General features: G+C 44.5%; 1 protein-coding gene across 1 annotated transcript in view; it reads right to left on the bottom strand.

Moving 5' to 3' along the window:
• Positions 1-1,415: 1,415 nt before the first annotated feature.
• The window catches only part of cdi (serine/threonine kinase), a 31,197-nt gene continuing 17,165 nt past the window's right edge, over positions 1,416-15,447 (bottom strand). Inside the window, exons 3-6 of the mRNA XM_033342790.2 lie at positions 11,353-11,474; positions 4,594-5,140; positions 3,762-4,295; positions 1,416-3,588 (exon numbers count right to left, since the gene is read on the bottom strand). Of these exons, the coding sequence (XP_033198681.2) occupies positions 3,076-3,588; positions 3,762-4,295; positions 4,594-5,140; positions 11,353-11,474 (1,716 nt within the window). The 3' untranslated portion in view covers positions 1,416-3,075. The remainder of the gene's footprint in view (positions 3,589-3,761; positions 4,296-4,593; positions 5,141-11,352; positions 11,475-15,447) is intronic.

The following is a 15,447-nucleotide window of genomic DNA, read 5'->3' on the forward strand; positions in this document are numbered from 1 at the left end:
CTCGTGTACTCTGTCACACTTTCACAGCATCGTTTTTCTCTCTTTTTCTCTCACGCACGCACGCAGACAGAATCTTCTACCTCTTTTTTCGCTTCTGTTCATTTAATGTTCATCAAAATTCATGTAATTCTTCTCTTCTCCTCGACGATCGTCTTCCGCCAGCAACCAACTCTCTCAGGATATGCCCACTCCTGATATGTCCGCGACTATTAAAAATAACCCATTCGCAGTCCTTGCTTCAATGTTTCTTCAGGTACCGATTGACGCGTCAAAACAGAACGCATCGTTCTATGATAATCGACTCGATACAAAAATAACAGGTACGTGAGAGTTTCGTTTCGATAGCTGGGAAGACTACAGTTAAAATGACTCGTTCGTCGATCATCGATACACTCGAAAACAAAAGCTTCGTGAAAAAGTTCTACGTTATTTTCGTATCGACTCGATGGGACGAAACAAAAAAATCTTGGCTTCTGGTCGACAGTGCATTCCGTTAGGCAAGGAAGAAGGGACTGCGAATTATCGACAACTTACTACTTACGTACATATTTAACAAACACGCAGTCTTATCAAGTAGAACCCGTGAACGAACTCTGACAAGTAAAAAGGTATAGTTGCCTATTATTCTAGTAGAAATTTGGTTCGACTCGTCCCGCAACCAGGGCGACGAAACGATTTACACGCTGACGCGCGCTATAGTACCTACCCAAATCATCCTCTGTTACCCACATACAGTACTCTCAAGGATATAAAAAAGAAATTCGTAGAGAACGAACCAGACTTGTAATCGTGATATGATACGTTAAGGTTGAAGATAACTTAAAACGACCAAGCCGATTGACTCGCGATATAAAGGAAATTGTTTAAAAAAAAAAGTCTGATATTATGGAAAAGAATTCGGTGCTCGTCAAAAGTCTTATAAGGATACTGTACCTGCGTAAAAAGAGCGCAACTAAAAACTAATATGCTCCGCGTGCCATCTCGAATTCGTCTCCTTGTCCCACTAAGCTCCGAGTCAACAAATTCTAATTATACAACTAAGTATTTTACCGTATAACACGAGACACGATTTCGAGGCAGCCAAGGAGCACGTACGATTTCTTACGCTTCTAAATATTCACATGCATTCGTCCATTCGATAGATCGTCATTCACATTCCATGTGTGTCCTTCGGCAAACATTCAATGAAACGTTATTCCCAATGGTTCCTTACGTTCGTTTCGCTTTACGTACGCTCTACGTTTTATCAACGACTACCGATGTATCGTATCTTCGAACAGGTCGTGTTGTATCCGCCTGTGTTCTGTTTGTTCGCTTTCCTTGGAACACTTAAGTAATTAGCGCTACGACATACAAAAGATAAGGCCGCCGACGATAATACACTGACTAGATCAGTTTCATTTGCTCTCTTTCTCTCACTCTCTCTCTCTCTCTCTCGCGCATGCTTTCTCTCCCTCCCTCTCTTTCACAGTGTGTGTGTGGTGGACCATCGTCCCATTTCTTTTATATCAACAAAAATATTCAGGACACGGTATCTCTGTCAACAAAATATACTATGTGTCTCGTTTCGCATCCTGAGTACTAATCTACGACGCGCAACGATCAAACACCACGTCGTGGCGTCGCGCGTCGGGGAAGTATTCTTTACTCGATGAAAAATGTAATTAAAAACTCGTATAAGCACAGCGTAGGCCCTGACGAATTCTTTTACCTCACCAACTAACACGATACTGTACAAAAAAGAAGACGGCAATACGGCAAAAAATAACGGCACAGGTACGAATGATGATTACAAAAAAAGAAAAATATAAATTATACCAACAATATACACTTTACTTTACACGTAAAAACCTGATGTTAAAAGCTCTTAAAATTAAAAGTAGTTTCGTTTATTTTGTTTTCAATGTTGCAATTCATATAGGAAAATATACCGCCTTCTATCGTACATTGCCGTAGTTCTCGCTGCTTATCCCGACATCCTGGTATTTAATGTAAGAGTGTAACGCTGCTAAACGATGTCCACATCGATATCGGCGCGAAAAGAAACGTGTGCAAACACGAATCAAGTAACAGGAGACGATTGGTTGGGATTAGTAATGCGTTAAAAACCCGTTTTCAACATAGAAATGAATACGATCGGTTCATTCACATTTCGATTTTGTATGATCGTCGTTAATAATTGATAAAAAATCGGTTGTCGTGGATAAGGACGGAGGTGGCTAACTAGGAACTGCGAGGCACTGCAAAAGGTAAGAACATGAGCAGCGTTTCTACTGGCATTGGATTGCCGCAGTCTCAAAATGAAACGTGTATTGCTTCTTTCAATCCTCTGAACCGTTAACTTCTTCGTCTGCTTCTACTAAATTGCATGTCCGAGGAAAATAGGCTGATGGTGTTTGAAAATTCCTAAGTATTCCGAACTACAAACGCAAGAAACGTTTCATTTTCATGCAAAATACTATTGACATATCCTGTGGCATGTGTAAAGTGAAAGAACCTTCTTTTAAAATTTACCAGCTATTGTATCGAGTATAAAGTTTTTCTTTTTTTCTTTTTTTTTTTAAAGTGCACTAACGCGGTGAGAAATATGTAACGATCGTCGCACGCGGAAGAGGAAACTCGCGCCGACAGCTTCAAACATAGCAGTACGGGTCAATAATGTATGTAGATTATCAAAAAACATCACAGTCGGGTTACTAGATTTTAGAGAAGTGTCCGCGGAACTCCCACTTGACTATATTTTCATTGAACTCGAACCAGATATTCGAATCTGGTTAATACTGACCCTGTTCCAACCTTAACCACTTCGATCGCAAAAGTCCAATAAAGATATAATCGTTCTTCGATCTTTCTAGCTCTTCTTTCGCGCGCGACTAGGTCGTCCGACCCTACTTTCCTCCGATCGCTACTCTTTTCCAATATTTTTGTCGCATCGACATAGCCATCGCTGTTCCACGTGGAACAAATCGGGTCGAAGCGTTTCTCTGTGTAGGCGCTTTCACGCGGTCCAGAAACATCGGTAAAAAAACCAAGAAACCCTAAGGAACGAACAGTACGACGTGCGAGTGATGTGTATCACTTTTTGTCAAACAAGGGCAATTTGCTGCGCACCGCACCCTCGCAAACGACTAACCTCTGCGCGGCTGAGATACTGCATAATGGAACGGGACCCTCTAAGTTTGCTTTCAAGAACGTTAACCTACTAGAACTGGCATCGTGATCGGCAAGTCGCAAGCTACCCGCTTGCTTCCTCTCGAAGTACTCGACGATCTTGGAAATAGTTTTACTGGAAGACCCGATACCGCTTAATCTATCCTCCCAACAGGAGTCGCCACCTCCTAAGCTCGCTATATCTTCGGACGAGTCGGTGTAGATCGAGCTGGTTCGATGGTCGTCCAATAAAAACAAGCTGCTTGCCGCGGAGCTGCTCAAGGTGGAGGTGTGTCGACGATTGGGTGGCTCCGGGCTGAGATCTTCGCCGACGCAGCTCCAAAAACCCGACTCGCAGCTACCTCGCCTTCTTGGCTCCCATCCGTCTCGGAAAAGCGGATGAGTGAACAAGCTGGCAGCGCCCGCCTTTGTAGCCACCTGAAAACCGGATTATCGTTTAATCTCTAATTAACTCCAGCGAAACGCAATCTCAACCTGGCTAATTACTCTGATCGCCTAGACACCTCTAATTACCACGTTGCTATTTAGCGCTTGAATTTCGCCTATACGGTCGTTAAATCGCGCAAAAGAGTCAACTTAACTGTCCCTACCTTTCTCTCCCATTTCTTCCTGGCGGTCGGACTGCTCGGTTCCGAGTTTGGTTTCTTTCTGTCCAAGATCTTCGCGATACTGTCGTTCTGCGCGGGCTTGAACTTGGCGATAGCATCTGTGACGCTTGGCCTGACATCCTCCAGAGACGGAAGCTCCAAGCAGCTGGAGAACAAATTGCCAAGGATTTTCTTCACGCCACCCAACGCGTGGAACGGATTCGCCGTCATAGGCCTGTAATGCGGGTCCCTCCTGCTAGCCAGTTCCGCTACCCTTCTCACGGAATGACACCTAGCCTTGTCGGAGGGCGTTGCGTTGTCGCAGCCTCTCGCGTCCGCCGATTGACTCCGCAGACGAGCGGTCTTGCGCTTCGTCGGTCGTCCTTCTCGAGTGATCTCGTCCATGCTGGACATGAGAGCAGGATCCACGGACTGACGTTTACCGATATTGTTCTTCGATTCCTCCTCGTAGTTGCTGATCATAGTGTCCAGGCTGCAGGTAATCTCGTGGAAGGTCGGTCTCGATTTTGGCTCGTACTGAAACCACAGCGATGCACGCGACCGTGAAATGTTTACAGACTAAGAATATACATTTCGAGCGGTACGAGCGGAGTGACATCGGAGATTTTGCAACGAGCGTAAAATGCCATTACCAACTGTATTACCAACGTACATACCGACGATCTTTAACGAATACGATAAGTTGGATGAAGCAATTTAAGAAAATAACGCGGAGAATCGAACGGCTCGATCTGTCAGAGAGTCGAAACAAAATCTGGACGACGAAAAAGGTACGCGAGCGTCGGAAATTCCAGGCAAGTAATATTCTACTCACGGTGCAACAATTGAAGGCAAGCTGCAGAAAGGCTGGCGGCGGATCAGCTGCCGCGCAGATCTCTGCCACGGCCAGGTAATCGAGGCCAAAGTTATCTGACCGTGGTAGAACGTCCGGATCGGCCGGCACGCGGCCGATCAGCTCGCAGACCACTATACCGAACGAGAAAACGTCCGACCTGTGATCGTACCATTGACCCTTGAGACATTCCGGTGACATCCAATAGGGACTGCCTACGGTGCTCAGCCTGTATCCGGAACTGGGATCCGGGATCTTCGCTGCCAGCCCAAAATCGCCCACCACGGCGGTCATTTCCGACGTACTTTCGTCCTTCTTGATCAGCACGTTTTTCGACGTGAGGTCCCGATGAAAGACCCCGCGACTGTGCAGGTAGGTCATGCCCCGTGCCACGTCTCTCGCCAGATTCATCCTGATCGGATGGGGTAGAGGCGTGTGCCTCGACATGATCAACTGTTCCAAGCTACCGCCGTTTATGTACTCTGTGAGGGCGTGCAGTTGACCCTCGTGTACACAGACTCCCATGAACCTGCAATGTACGAATCATAGATCGTCGAAAACAGCGAGAACGAAGATGGGAAAAACGGACGAGAGCTAGCGTACTCGCGCCAGATGGTGTTTCTCAAGCTCTAGGTTTTATTCAATTCGCTCTCTATGCCCCGGGCACCGCGCATACTATTTTCCTAGCTGCATAATTATCAACGTTGTCGCGCTATTATTATAATTATCGTACGCGAGATTGGTTCGTGGCAAAATGTTTCTCGGTTTTCCTCTATTCTCTATTTACGAGACTTATTACGAAGATAGCGCGTGTAATGGAGGGAAGGGCACTCGCTTCAAATCCACGTTGAAACGTACTTTAAAATCTACCGCCTCGCGACTGATTCCGCTCTCATTCGTCCTAATGGCAAGTCAAGTGTAAATGTCGGAGCTGAGTTTTTCGGAGCCGAGTTTCGCTACGTTTTCTCTGTCCTTACGCGGAAAGGCCAAAGAACCAAAGGCGGCGAGGTGAATTTTTCTTGTGTTCAGAGAACGAGGTTTAATTACCAAGCGAGTCGCGGACGCGGCGCGGCTCTCTTTATCAATCCGCGCACGAAGCGCGAAGTCGCTTCGCTCGTTACTCATCTTTCCCTATAAAGATCGCGACCTTCGTGTATCGGGCGAGGACAACGCAGGACGAAGGTCTACGACCCAGATGTGCACGCGACTATCATCGAACGATCGACGAAACACTCTGAATAAAACGCGTCGACGTGAAACCCGCTGACGAGCAGAGAGAAACGATCGTTTCTCGTGAAAAACGACACCGAAATATGGGTACCGCGATCTGTGGTGTTTTTATGGTAGCTCGAATCGAATGGGACGCTGCGATATGAAAGAAAACACGAAAATGGAAACTTGCGCGTATCACCCGACGGGTTTTTTTCAAAGTATACAAATATTCGAGTACGCTTTTCTATATCTCTTGGTATTTCGTTTGCGATAGAATCGACTGACACACGTTTACAGCCTCGTTAAGTTCATTAACATCATCTGTCTAATGTGCACCTCGTCGGTAGTTTGTTTACTGTGTCCGAAGTCGCAATTTGTAACTAACAGTAAAGCAAAACTAAGGAAGAACGAAGTACGCAACCAGTGTCTATAATTAACCAGAGATAATCACATTGCTCGAATAATCGTGGTTACACAAATAATTTATCGTATGTGGTTATCTTATTTTAGATAGATCCGGAGTATCGTGCGAATGAATTCGCGATTTTATTCAGCCGCACATACGTTGTTTCAAAATTCCAGTACAGTTTAATGTTATTGCTTGTTGTTAATAATCTTTCGGTATCTTCGTACAAATCGTCTCGAGGATCAGGACGAAGGAAAGATCGAGATGTTTTGAAAAAAAGGTTCTACGTTACCAATGCTTGTAAATCAGCGACATAATCTCGCAATTTAGTATAATATCTAAAGCGAATTATTTGATAAGTTTCACGTGGGTACCTCTAATTATCAGCTTTTTCAAAAAAATACGTAAAACTTTTCGACGAATTATATCATCGCAGTCGATGTTTTCGCGTTTGCGAAGGAACGTAAGGCGATTAAGGAGTATCGATTTGACACTTGGCACGATAGTCTATCACAACCCAACGAACGTCGGAGTTTCCTCTTTTGCCTCGAAACGTGGTCAAACGCAAAGCGAGATTTGCTTGATTTTCCGCTTCAGTCGTGGAACCGGATAATTCAAATCGATCAAGAAAGGGGAGAAGCTTTTCCGCATTAGACGAGAAAGCGTTTCCTAAAACGCGCTTACTTCCCATTGTCTTTAATTGGCTTTATCAAATATATGCCGTTCGATCTCACCATTACAACTATAGTTTCTGTCGGGTGCACGCGTGCGTCGATTTCCATGAATATTCTATGAACTGCGATTCCTTTTTTAACCCTTGTACATTCATTTATAAATTCCCTCGAAATATCGCAAAGCTGCTGCACACGTTTCTACGTGGATCCATGTGTTAAGGATAAAGAACAGTGCGAATACGTGCGAATGGGAGTACGCGGTGTGTCCAAACGGTAATGAAATAGATTTCGATGCTATTCGAGACGTAATATCTCTATTCTGCCTTCGATATTAATTTCAAACTCGATTCAGCTGACACGAGCGATTTCGCAACTTGTTTTAGTAACGCGTTACGGAAATGGAACAGCGACATATCGAGCAGTGCCTTGCTTTGCACCCTCTGTAAACCAAAACTTTGGTCGACGAACATATCTTTGTGGTTCTACAGCATCCACGACCTTCGGACACGAGTCCATACAACCTTTTTTCTCAAAAATTAAAAGCCATCTCGAAGGACATAATTTCAAGGAATCGTCGTGGACAACGTGCAAAAGGTTGTAATCGACAAACCGAAAGTAGTTTCGATAGAAGAATTCCAGCGCTGTTTCCAGGAATAGGAGTACCGCCTTCGCCGGTATATAGGTATATATACCTATGGTTCGAGAGAACAATTTTCAAGAGGATAATGTACATTTTTCGTTAAACGACATAAACATTTTGACAGGGCCAGTCTCGTTACTTTTTAAACACACCTCGTAGTCAACATTAGCGTGGAATTGTATCGTAACTGGAAGTAATCTTTTTGTCCAAATGATTTGCAACCATATTATATTATAAAGCATTTGTTACATCGTAGAAAGGAAAAGTGCAAAGTTCTGAGAATGTATGAAAGTAAAATTATCGCTACGTGTTTGATCTATCGAAATAGAACGCGTTGCTCATCAACCGTGACCATTTTGGTTGCCTACACACAAGGGTTAAACCAGTGAAAACCTGATACTATTACGAACAATCTAGAACTTCCTCCTTGCTCGATACGTCATTCCGTGGGTTTTACTGGTCCGATAGAAGGAATATTCGAAATGCGGCCTACCTGTCGATACATCGCACGTGTCTTCGGCAGAGGCGAATTACCGTGAGCTTTGTACGTCCGATTTAACGACAAGTCCGCGATAGAGCGATAGTAATCGACGCAATAGGAAAAGCAGGCTCGTCGCGTTCCACTCGACGATTCTTGCCACAGATTAGATTACTCCGTAGGTGGCGGCGAATTGAACAAGTCAGAGTCGAGGTTCGTTAGGTCGATGCATCGCATCGAAATGTCATAAGCTTAACGAGCGTAGGTAAACGTCGTGATAAACGCCAATTAGCGATCGATAATCCGTTCCATTGACACGACGTTATCTCGCGATGAGACTAGGATCCTTGTAATTCGTGTGCGTGAACCGAGCAGTATCTGGAAACGGCGAGAAACTCGCGATCCTTATCGAGATACAGTTTGTAGCTCGATAAGGATACCGGTCGATTTGTAAACATCGTTACATCCAAGTAAATACATTACCAAGTATTAGTTCGTTTGGAAAGTTTCCAACGTATGGGTTTAGGATAAACTACTGTTCCTGGTTCGGGAAAGAAATCGTAATTGACTAATTAGCAAGGTTTCGACGAAAGATTTTTAGATAGCTGGATTCGCTCCAATCGAGTATAGCGCGGTATCGCGATCATTTACGTCGAAAATTGTACAGTTCTAAGTCTTAAAAGGTGAACTGTTATGCTGTAACGACGATAGTTGATCAACTGTGATACCTGGTTGATCGTGTACGAGGAAAAAGAAAGACAAACTGGTCGGGTTGTTTCTGTCTTCGCTTCGACGTTTCGATTCGATCTTCGATTCAAAGTTCTGATTTTTGGACGAATACGCGGTATATCGTATCGAGCTTATAAAAATCGGCGGCACGTTGTTGCGGCCTATATCAAGTTTATCGCAACAATGATCGGACGTTGACAATCGGAACCGTATCTTTGTATCTGTGTGCGACCTCGCGCGTGCGAACCACGATAAATTACCGGTCAATTTGCTTCTACCACCGGTTATCGCAATATCCCCGATAGAATGATCGAAACTCCGCAGCATGTGCGACTATCGACGCGATTCCATTCGCACGCACGCTCGCTCGCTCGCAAATCACGTCACGTCGATGGTGTCACTGGGCAGCATGATTTTTCGCTTCATGGCCAGCTTCGTGCTACTATCGATCATGTCTACGACCACGCCAGTGCTCTTGTTCTTCGGCGAAACTACTCGGATACACGCCGATACGTCTTAATGCTCCGATAAGATTACACGAAATTCTTACAAATATTATCGCACTAATATTGTTCATAGTATCGATGTACACAATACCGGATATTATCGTAAGAAACGTATTAAGAGTAATGCTTAGCAACAGGATTACGAATGGAAAAAACGCTTAGAATGTTTCGTGTCTTTTTTTCCTTTTAATTGTTATTTACGATTTCTATTCTTGTTTGTAGGGAAATTGTCAATGAAAATGACTAAGAATCATAGGAACGCGAAGGTCTTTGTTCGGATCTTACGGATTAAATTCTATAATAATTGGCTAAAAATCAATAATGGCGTAAATAACAAATTTTAAATACAGTTAAACTTTTAACAGTATCATTCCTTTACTTTCACGACTAAACAACGCAAGTTAATAGTAAAAGGTTGTTACAGACACATTTTTTAACGATCTCGATATAACTTTAAACTGACTTTTCAACGGAAATATCGAGAAGAATAATATATATGAGCGTGGGACAAAAATGTTGGGAACATGTACTGAAATTTGGACCAGGAATTGTCCGCAGCGTTTCGAGAAGCAAAGTTTTGGACCGGCTCGGACAAGCTAGTTATTCACGAGCACGTTTCTGGCAGTTGACGCGGAATATTCGAAGAAACGACCGATCGATTGACGCGAGTGTGGCGTTAGTAGTAAATCTTGGTCTCGCTCTTAACAAAACCAAACACACGGTATGTACGTACATCGTACGTATCTCGAGATTATCGACCGATTTCATTCATCCATATTCCCTGAAACGAAATGTGTACACCTGGCGCGTCGTATCGTTCCAAGAATTACGAAATTCACGCATCGGAGATTATTCTCCGTCCCTTCTCTTTTTCCATCGAGCTGGCTCGCTCTCGATGAAAAGACACGATGCCGACGATGTTCCTCGCGGTTTTCGCAGCCTTCAACGAGAGAAATGCCAGAAATAAGATCCACTAGCCACGCGGGATAAACACACACAGCCGAATCTGGGCCAAGCCGTTTATATCGTTGGAATGCGTTGTCGCCGCGGATGCGGCGCGTCTAGCCGCGCGGCGCGGTGCGGCGCAGAGTGGCGCGGAACAGCGATACCCGCTGCCATTATGTCATAACTCGTAACTTGCAAACCGCGAAACTCTTTTAACATTAGCTCCGCAGTCAGCCGGTTGCGTCAACCAGCAACGATCCATTTCGAAGGGACGTTGCTCGTTCGCGTGGCAACCGACTGCTTTACGAGATGAAATCCTACGAAGAAGATAAACAAATATGCACCGTCTTCGTTATTTTACCGGAAAGATTTTAGCCGAGATCTTTGTCGATATTTTGCCCGAGTTTCTCTATTCAGACGTCTGAACGTTGAATTTTGCTGATAATAGAATGAACGTACACAAGGTATAGAAATGGAGTAGGTATTCGGTCGTCGCTCGTACTCGAGACCGCTGCAACTTCGTTGCAATTACGTATTCCGAGGGAGAGTGATTGGAAACTTGGAAGCGCGACAGTGAAACTGGCATCGTCGATATGCGAGACTTAAATTACCAGTTGCTTATTTCTTTCCACAATCGAGATCCAATCGTCACGTAGGAGAATAAAAAATTAGTCCGTTTCGAGATTTCTCCGGTTTTAAACGATATTCCTTCGACCGAGCTCCAGTTGAGACATCGATACGCTATTTTCTCTCCACGCCGCCTATGTGTACGTAGTATCTGTTCGAAAATAAATTCGAACCGACCGATAGAAGAAAAAAACGTGGTCGCCTTAATTGCTTCGACCAACGAATATGCCGGACGTTTCCATTTCGACGTTCTATCCAACTAGTTTCTATTTCCATCGCGATTCGCGCGACAACTCGCCCCGTTTTAATTTAAAACTACCGGCGAAGAAAGCGAACGACACGCGTGACTTGCCGCGCGTCGGATGGACCGTTTCTCGCGCTTATTCCTTAATTAATCGTTGGCTGACTGGTTTCTCGAGCGAGGACAGAGAAAATTCGGCGCGAAGCGAGGGGGCTGATTTTCTTCGTTATGGTCAGCCGAGTTTCTCCAGCGCAAAAGCGAACCGGACTTCCATTCGACTTACCTGAGTATGTTCGGATGGCTGAGTTTGTTCATCAGTTGAACTTCTTTCAGCATGTTTGGCCTATTCGCAGGCAGCTGGTTCATCTTCAGGACCATCACCTGACTCGTCACTTTGTGGGTAACCTGGAAACCGGGTACACAGATGTTGAACACAATTTTCTACGCCGTCGTGAAACGCTATGCGTCATATCGTCGAACCCTTGAACCGTTTAAGCGTTTTCTCGTGTATCTAGCGGTTACTCGTAACGTTATGAAACGTGACATTTATCGTTACTGGAAGTGCTCAAAGTACGCAAACAGTTAGATCGAAACTGTAAAGTTATGGATGCGGTGAATGCTTGTATCGGCGAATAACACGTTCGGAGATCGACATGCATGTACTTGCGATATTGGGTCAGTGCAAAAGTTCGCGGCCGATTCCAATAGACGTCATTAAACTACTTGCAAGTCCGTTAACATCCGTTGTCGTATATGCAAACTTTCTAGCGGATGAAAATGGCGATGTTCGATTTTGTATTTTGTATTTTGGCAGTTTATATATCTTGAAAAAAAAGTTTTTGAAAATGAACGGAGAAAAGATGTAACTGTAAAAACACATTCAGGACGTTTACCAAGATCGTGCACCAGCTCTCGGTGTAATAAAAAAGTGGCTTGCATAATCCAGACGTAGCGCTTAATTTATTGCAAAATAATCCACGAATTTTAACCGACGAAGTCGTAGAGAAACTTTTCTATTACACGAAGAACTGGTGCACGGTCTTGGTAAACGTCCTGAATGTTTTTTACAGGAATTCCCACCGTTACACCTTTCCGGGATTCGTAGAGCATGACACGAAGCAAATGAATCTTTCCCTCGCTCATTTTTCAAATCTTTTTTTTTTACAAAGCAAAAACTGTCAGGGCATAAAAGTTGCTGTTGAAATAACGATTGAAAATGACTCTTTTTATCCGCTATGAAGTTTGCACATGCAGTAACAGATGTTAGCCAGACTCGCGAATAATTTTCTGACATCTATATATCGTCGTAATAAGTCACCACGCTCTTCGTGCTCTATAGAGAGACAATCTTAGGGTTGAACGTGTAATTTCAACGAATTTTATATTATCGATTTCTCTCTTGTTGTTTCATCTTGCCACCGAATATGCGTGTATCTCTGTTGTTTCATTCGACGTAACTAACTTCAAAGATATTGATCGCCGTAACGCTATTGGTTTGTTACGAAATCTCGTAGATTTATGAATCTTCAAAAAATCTTCCTAAAAGCTTCCTGAAATTTTTGGACGTAACAAGTCCGCTTCGCAACTATGCAAACGGATTGTAATACGTACTGCTTTTTAGCCGTCGTATCGAAATTAGAAGATCGACAAATACCAATGTCTTATGTTTCTTGCGTGTGGTTCTCGAGCATTTGATCGTTCAGACTTATCGGTGAGAACACGCATCTGCCATAAACACAGTCTAATCCGAGTCAGTTCCGAGAGAGAAATACGACTTTGGACGAATAGTTCTCGATCGTATCGCGATAGGTCGCTGATGCTTTGGAATGCCTGCATTGCGTAAAGGTAATTTTAGAAAGCCGAGTGTCCAACTAGAGGAAGAAGAAACCGAGGTAAGTGCGGATCGTACGAGTGTGAAACGAGGGCTTCGTTCGGTCGAGTTAACCGATAGCTCGGCTAATTCGTAGCTCTGTTAATAGGGATGTTGTTATTCGCCAAGTTTTCGCGGTGGATCGAAGCTCGCAACGAGACTTTCTCGTACCTGGATCGTTCCGTGCGTTTCCACCGCGGCCAAGAAAATTATCTCGATGCATATTACACTGTAATTAAGCGTTCCCGCGAACGACGAGGTGCGATATTAAGTGCGGTGTTCGCCGTTCCCAATCGTATAACGATATCTGTGTGTACCGCGTTTTCACAGCTCGAGGAGCGCGTGAGAGAACGTCAGGCCGATTCTCACGAGGCAGAAACGTATTAATGAGACGCGACGTAGCAGCGTACAACAGCTTCTACAACCACGGAGAATCCAACTACACGGATATACGCTGTGAATCGCGTACGAGGATCGATCACCGTGCAAGGATGCCTTCAGTGATACCATTTGAATATATTTATCGGTTTGTTCGATCATTCGCTCGTTCATTCATAGATGCAAACACGTTGCGTTACTACTACGAGAAAACGATATACCAAAGAAGCGGGTATGCATGCATAATAAACGGAGAGTAGAAGAATTTAAAAGCAAAAGTGTATCCGAAGTGTATCTTTGAACGATGGAAAACAGCTACTTCTACGACTGATCTTAATTAGGATGAGATGCCACTTTTCGAGATATCAATCGCGAGGAACGCGCAACAGCATCTCGCGTCTTTAAACTCTATCGAGAGAACGGGAAAAACAGGAAGAGAGTGAGAAAGGGTAAGAGGATTTAATCTCTCTTTCGCTGCAAATAAACGGGTCAACAGTGAGAGGCAGTCGTGGTATCAGTGTCAAAACGACTCCGTGGAGATTATAATCGCGACGGTACCGCGTCGGAATGTCGTTACAACGACGGCGTCACCGTGGAAACCTGGAATCTTGGAATCGGCTCGAGGGGCGGAACGCGCGACGCGGGGCTGCGAATTCGCGTGCACGATATCGCTCTGTTTCCGGTCTTAATTTGCTCTTCCAGCGACTCTGTTAACGGACACCTCTTAGCCTCGTCGTTTCTCGCACTTTTACGAACTGCCGCGCTACCACGAACCAACGAAAGACACGCCAGTCGTGTCTGCGCGACTTGGCGCCACTCGTCGTTTACAGTTATCGAAAAACTCGACGTCGCATGGCACGCGAATCGCAGCATTAATCGATGGTTGACAGAGATCGATCGATTCGAGGATGGACAGCGAGAAACGGGCCACGGAAACCGCTGGGAAATTCGATCAAGGGAAAACGAATACGAGCACGGGCACGAGGTGGAAATTCCGCAAGATAAAAAGTCGAGAATATCTAAAGGGAATCTGGCCAGGATTCCTTGGCAGTGGCTGGCTTAGTTGGGCCGCGGCCAAACGATGACGAATACCCGCGGACTCGCCGGGTAAACAGAGCGCTTGCAAATCGAGTGTTTCGCGTAGAAGAAAAAGAACGGAAGAAGAAGCGAAGCTAACGCGAGAAGTCGCTCCCTCGAACTCTCGCTACTGAACTGACACTTGACTCGATAAAAAGACGAGCTGCCTCGAACCACCTCGTCGAAAGCCTCGGCCCTCTACAGACCGTTAAATCCGACCGATCAAATTCACAATTACGGCCAGGCCGACGAGCCCAAGTTTTAATCGATCGCGCGATAGATAGATTCTTATTTACGCTTCTAGTCTGATTTGGAATTCAGATTTTCTAGATTTTTTGTAGTTTTACTTTCTAACGTTCTCGCGCGAATTACGCAGGCGATGCATTGCTGATACGAATAGAAAAATTGGAACAAGTTCTGCGCTTTTTCTGTCCGTTGCTCGAATCCTACAGTTCGGTAATTTCGCGTTATCGTTTTGACCTATGAATACATTAGAACACGAAAACAGGTTAGTTAAATGCGCGTTTCGTGTCGCCAAGCAGTAATTTTCTTGTATTATCGCGTTGGTAAAACTATTCCGGGCAGCTATCTGCCATCTGAACCAGAATCGCGAAGGAAGAATATTCGTTTCGGTACTTTATATCTAGAAATTGTTACTCGAACTTATGGCATTCTACTTTGAACTTGGAACGCGCGTATATCCGTGCGTTATTTTCGCACGGTAAATAAATTGGAACTTTGACTCAGATACTTAACGTCTCCGTGTACAACTTAAGACTTTCCACTTGACGTGCAGACAATCTCCGCTATAAATATCTCATCCCGGGCTCTTCGCTTTTACTCGTGCATTGAAATTATCATAACTGTACGGCGACAAGCGAAGATCGGCATCAGGTAATTTCCGAATGCCTTCGGAATCATCGCGGTCTTTTTGCCAACGACGAAACTATGCCAAGTAGTTTTCACTCGATGGTCGAAAGCAACTGTTTCGAGCGTTTCAGAAGCTGTCTTTCAAGTTTCGCGAAAGTCGCTGCCGAGAATGCCAAATAATTA

The sequence above is a fragment of the Bombus vancouverensis genome, chromosome 18, assembly GCF_051014615.1.
Source record: "Bombus vancouverensis nearcticus chromosome 18, iyBomVanc1_principal, whole genome shotgun sequence".
NCBI lineage: Eukaryota > Metazoa > Arthropoda > Insecta > Hymenoptera > Apidae > Bombus > Bombus vancouverensis.